The sequence below is a fragment of the Colobus angolensis genome, unplaced genomic scaffold (genome assembly GCF_000951035.1).
Source record: "Colobus angolensis palliatus isolate OR3802 unplaced genomic scaffold, Cang.pa_1.0 Scaffold44, whole genome shotgun sequence".
Classification (NCBI taxonomy): Eukaryota; Metazoa; Chordata; class Mammalia; order Primates; family Cercopithecidae; genus Colobus; species Colobus angolensis.
The window spans coordinates 1,574,988-1,580,184 of NW_012117821.1; the positions used below are offsets into that span (position 1 = coordinate 1,574,988).

A 5,197-nucleotide genomic window follows, 5' to 3' on the forward strand; every position below is an offset into this window, starting at 1 on the left:
CGGCGCATGCGCAGACGGTTCTGGCGCGCAGTTCCCGGCCCGGGCCGCCTCCTTCCTTAGAACCTCTCCGAGAATCCTGCGTGCCCGGTGCTCCTCTCTGAGACCCCGGTCGTCCCAGCGTCCGCAGCAGTCCTGGAAAAATGTTTATTTGTGTAACAAAGCAGGGAGCGGGGCGGCGGGGCTACTTCTTCTTCTTCTTGGCCGCCTTGAGCTTCGCCTCGATCAGCCGCTGCGCCTGCCTCTTGATCTCGGCGCGCGAAGGGACGTAGCTGTGGTCCACGTCGGCGAACTGGAAGGTGTCTGCGGGCGGAGGCAGCGGCTTGCACACGGGGCTAGCTCACCCAGGCACAGCCGCCCGACCCGCCTATCACCCCCGCTCTCTACAGACCCGAGCCAGGTGCCTTGCCCCAGGGACAGCCCCAGTGTGCCGGGAGGACTCAGCGCAGCCCATCCTCAGCGGCTCACACTGCCCTGCTTAGCCTTTCCCGCGGAAACCCCAGTGGAGGCTCTGGCCCAGGCCTTCCCCGCCCTCCTCCCTGCTCCAGCCCTGGTGCCTCTCCTGCGGGCCTGTCTGGCATGTCATGCTTCCTCCTTTCGGAGAAATTAATAAGGTATTTCAGTGGCTTTAGCCTCCCCATGGCATCACTAAGTCACCTCCATCAATTGAAGTCCTGCAGGTACAACTGATGCACCCTGTAGCCCCGCTGTCCCTCCAGGATATCCCGGTGGGATGGGAGCCAGCGCCACCCCGACCTCTGTTTCAGCCACCCGCCTGCAGCCCGAGCCCCAGCTCCGGAGCCTGTACCGATCATATCCTCCTCCCGGTCCTCAAAGCTGATCCTGGTGGTGTACTTCTCCTTCAGAGTCGAGGACTCCAGGGCATCCCTCACCTTTGTGTCGCCCTGCAGGGCAAAACCCCCTTCAGCCGTGCAGACACTCTGAACGGGGGGCTGTCAGCTTTGAGGGGACGTGGGCTGTGCAGGTTCCTCCCAGCCCGGGGCTACCTCCTCGGTCCTGGACACCATCTGCACTCTGTCAGCCAGGTATGTGAGCTTCCCCTCGCAGTACGCCAGCTTGCTGTTCAAATCGAGGGTATCGGAGGGCACCACTTCCTTCTGTAGGCCGGGAGGAGGGTCTCATCTCCCCTCTGGCCCTGCCCAGGGACCCTATGTGTGGCAGCTCCGCCTCACTCCCGGTACCTGGGTCGCAGGCAAGGTGATGCCCATTAGCCGGACATAGAGGTTGTCGATGCCCGTCTGGATGGTCAGCAGCAGCTTCTGGCCCTTGGTCATGTTGCTGTGCGCGAGCTGGAGCCTCTCTTCTTCCTCTTTTAGCATGTCTGTCATCTTCTTCTCAATGGACTTGAAGCTGCAGAAGGCAATAGGGACAAAGCAGTGAGGGGCACAGGCCCGAGGGCCATGGTGGGCCACCCAGGAGACTGGTCTTGAGCTGGGTTCTGTGCTAGAGTCAGGGACTCAGAAGCTCAGGTGTGTGCAAGTCCCCCAGCCCCTCTGTGGGACACACAGGCTTGTTGGCAGTGGGTACACTCCCAGCTCCCAGCCTGGCTGCAGCCCAGGGGCCTTCATGAGACTGTGGTGGGTGATCCACAGCCCCAGAAGCCCGGGGCACCTGATGGAGCTAGGCTGCTGGCGGAACTTGAGCACGGCCTCCTCCAGCTCCAGCTGCTTCACCAGGGCCTTCAGCTGCAGCCGCCGCTCCTCACAGTCCTCCATCTGCAGCTCCAGGTTCTCCTCCGTGTTCCTCTGGGCCAGGAAGCGGCCAGCGATGTCCTGGCCATTCCAGGGGAGAGAGAAGCAGGTGTGGGCCAGGAAGGTGGGCAGAGGGGGCTTCACAGAACTGGTTTCTTCTGGGCCCCTCCCAGAGGCTAGTGCACTTTCTCTGCACTCATTCACAAGTGTGATCACAGCTCACTGCAGCCTCAACCTCCCAGACTCAAGCGACCCTCCCACCTCAGCCTCCTGAGTAGCTGGGACCACAGGTGTGTGCTACCACACTCAGCAGGGGTGAAACGCTTTGTGGGTGTCATTGCACATGACCCTCATGGCAGGCAGAGAGAGTAGATAACCTCGTGTAGAGATAAGGGGATCATCACTGAGGGACACTGTGTCACTCGAGTCACTTATCTGACAGTGGACAAACTTGTGTCAGGGCAGTGGTTGGGAACTCAAGGCCTGATGATAATAAATGCAGATGGGATTAAGATAAAAGGATTTGGGGCGGCTGAGGGAGCTGCCACTTTGTGTGTCCATTCCAGAGCACCTGCAGACCCCAGCCCAGCTCAGCCACCCTCCTGGCCATGCTCCGGGAGCGCCAGGGGCATTACCCAGATGTGAGAGGCTCAGCCACCCTCCTGCCATGCCCTGGGATTGCCAGGGAGCATTACATAGACGTGAGAGGCTCAGCCACCCTCCTGCCATGCTCTGGGAGCGCCAGGGGCATTACCCAGACGTGAGAGCACCGTACAGCACTCTTGACTTTCTCCACGACAGCAGTCACGCCCGCTTGGTATTCCATTTCCACTGTGGAGGTCTCTTGTCTCCTTACTGGCAGAGCAGAGGGGAGGGGCAGTCAGCATGCAGGGATGGCTCAGGGGCTCTGTGTAAGACCATCAGACACCTCTGTACCTACCCAGCTGCTGCGGAGGCCACCCAAGGCACAGGCGTCCTTCAGAGGTGCCTGCTGCCCTACCTGCTCCCTCCTTAGTCCAGCCCTGCAGGGACCCCCCCAGGCAGCCCCAGAGCAGAGGCTGACCCGGAATAGCATGGCACTGTGGGCCCAGTGGTACTTCTCAGAGGCAGCTTAGGGGTCAGGTTGCTCATCCTCTGCCGTCACTGGGGACCGGGCCCTTGGGTGCTGGGGCCAGCATCTCTGAGGCCACATTTGGCTGCAGGCTCTCAGCCTCTCGGGGGGAGAGGCAGGGACCTGTCCTTCCCTTCACCCTGGCGACTGCATGTCACACCTGGCCTCAGGCTGACCTGATCCCTTGGCCCGAGCCAGTGCCGACCTCTCCTTGGGACCCTGGCTGGGGGGCAGGTGGGGAGCTGAGCGCTTACATTTCAGGGTCTCCATGCTCATCAGGTTGGAGGGGAAGTCCAAGTCCATCTGGCCCTGATGGGAGGTGGGAGCGGGGAAGGGATGAGACATCCTTGTCAGGGAGTGGGCCCGAGTGGTGGCCCTGAGCCTGTGTCCACCCCGCTGTTGTGGGGACGGGCAGCTGGCTGGGCCCTGGCCTGGGGCTCACCCGGCGGTACTTCTCGCTGGTCTCCTTCGTGTGGATCTTGTCGATCAGCTTCTTCTGCTGGTTGAGCTGGTTCTCCCTCGCCCTGTGCTCCTCGATGAAGGACGCCTCCCTTTGCCTCATGTTCCTCTGGGGACACGTGGGTGGGCACGGGGTTGGGGAGCTGTCTCAACAAGACCCCTCATGGCACTAAAGCCAGCGGGCAGTTGGCCATCCTCACCTTACTAGACTTCGGAACTGCATCCCCGGCCACTGGCCACACTGTCTTCCTAAACCACTCATGGCCATGCCCGTGGCCCCTCAGCTCAGGACCCTCCTTGCCCATGCCTGTCAGAGCATGTGCCAGCCCAGACACTCTGCTGCCCTCCAGCCCCTGGCCCCCAGCTGCCTCCTGGCCAGGTCCATGTAGAACTCACAGAAGTGGATTCAGCCTGCCTGAAAACAGATTCATCCTCTTCCCCAAAACCTGGCCTCTTCCAGCATGCCCTTGAGTAGCTAAAACCACCATTTGTCCACCGTTGCTCATGCATCCCAGACACTGCTCTCACCCTCGCCACTCAACGTTGCCAGTGCTTAGTGGGGTTGCCTCTTGAGGACTTCTCGGCTCCGTCACTCCTGGCCACCCCTTCACCACCCCAGGCCTGCCTAGGTGATCAACGCTTCCGCCCCAGCACCTTCCAGTCCCCGCAGCCTGAGCGCACCCTTTCTGAAGCACAGACCTGGGCACATCTTCCCTCCACCTCCTCCCAGGGCTCCAGGTCAGTCCTTGGGCCCCCGGCCCAGCTGCTTCCATGGACTCCTGGGGCCTGTGCCTCCGCAGCCTTCGCTGCCCTGGCCACACACTGCTGCCTGTATCACGCCCCTCCTGGCCCAGGGCCTTTGCCCAAGTTGTACCTCCTCCTCCCTAGCCCTGGCCACCCCCGACCTTTGCAGGTTCACTCCCTCAGCCCAGCTCGAGCACTGCCTCCCTGGAAAGCCATCTGCCACCCCACCTCTCTCTGCCAAGCTGGCTTAGGGCTGTGTGGCATTTCTTCATGGACTATTGGATGAGTGCCACCCACTTCAGGAGGACGGGGCCTGCCTGTCCCGGTCCCTGCTGTATACCCAGAGCCTTGCAGGGGCCTTGGCACCGACTGGGTGAATGGGTGACCCCCGCCCTGGCCCGGCCAATTCTCCCTCTACTTCATGGCTCCTGTGCCTGGTGGAACCTGCTCTGTCCAGTGGGTAAGCAGAGCAGGCTGTCCGGGCTGGTCACTGGATCCTTCCAGGGATTGTAGGCAGTGTGGGCGTGGGGGTCTCCTGAGGGACCCTGGCCAGGAAGACACAAGAGAGCCAGCCCTGGAGGGCCCCCAGCCCTGGGCCCTGAGCTCACCTTGACCTCATCCGAAGATGCAAGAGAGCCGGCCCTGGAGGGCCCCCAGCCCTGGGCCCTGAGCTCACCTTGACCTCATCCGTGATCATCATGGCGTCTTGGGACATGATCTTCATATCCGACAGCTCCGTGCAGTAGGTGACCACGAGGTTCTGCAACTTGTCCAGCTCGATGGGGTATCCTGCCAGCACCTGTGTTAAATGAGGTTCTCTTGTGGCCCCTAGAGTGGGCTGCAGTTGTCCCCAGCTTTCATCTCCAGACTAAGAGCCCTGAGAACAGTGACAGGTTCTTCTCTGTGGCCCTGGTCACCTCCCCCGCTCCCCACTGGGCACAAAGCTGATGAAAGGAAGTGTTTCACAGGGAGTGGGCAGTGCTGGGCTGGTGAACTCTTCCACCACCTAGGGTCCAGCAAGCCAGAGACACTGAAAGAGTTTGTGATGAAAGGGTCTGCAGAAAAGGCTAATTCCGGCCGGGCGCGGTGGCTCACGCCTGTAATCCCAGCACTTTGGGAGGCCGAGACGGGCGGATCACGAGGTCAGGAGATCGAGACCATCCTGGCTAACACG

The 5,197-nt window shown here is 61.5% G+C and overlaps 2 protein-coding genes across 2 annotated transcripts in view; both read right to left on the bottom strand.

Moving 5' to 3' along the window:
- The window catches only part of RABL6 (RAB, member RAS oncogene family-like 6), a 48,476-nt gene that overhangs the window by 33,835 nt on the left and 9,444 nt on the right, over positions 1 to 5,197 (bottom strand). The window contains exons 2-4 of the mRNA XM_011957280.1: positions 4,700 to 4,822; positions 3,263 to 3,388; positions 3,075 to 3,129 (exon numbers count right to left, since the gene is read on the bottom strand). Of these exons, the coding sequence (XP_011812670.1) occupies positions 3,075 to 3,129; positions 3,263 to 3,388; positions 4,700 to 4,747 (229 nt within the window). The 5' untranslated portion in view covers positions 4,748 to 4,822. The remainder of the gene's footprint in view (positions 1 to 3,074; positions 3,130 to 3,262; positions 3,389 to 4,699; positions 4,823 to 5,197) is intronic.
- Positions 4,937 to 5,197, bottom strand: part of CCDC183 (coiled-coil domain containing 183) — a 6,387-nt gene continuing 6,126 nt past the window's right edge. Inside the window, exon 3 of the mRNA XM_011957404.1 lies at positions 4,937 to 5,029. Coding sequence (XP_011812794.1) covers positions 4,937 to 5,029 — 93 coding nt within the window. The remainder of the gene's footprint in view (positions 5,030 to 5,197) is intronic.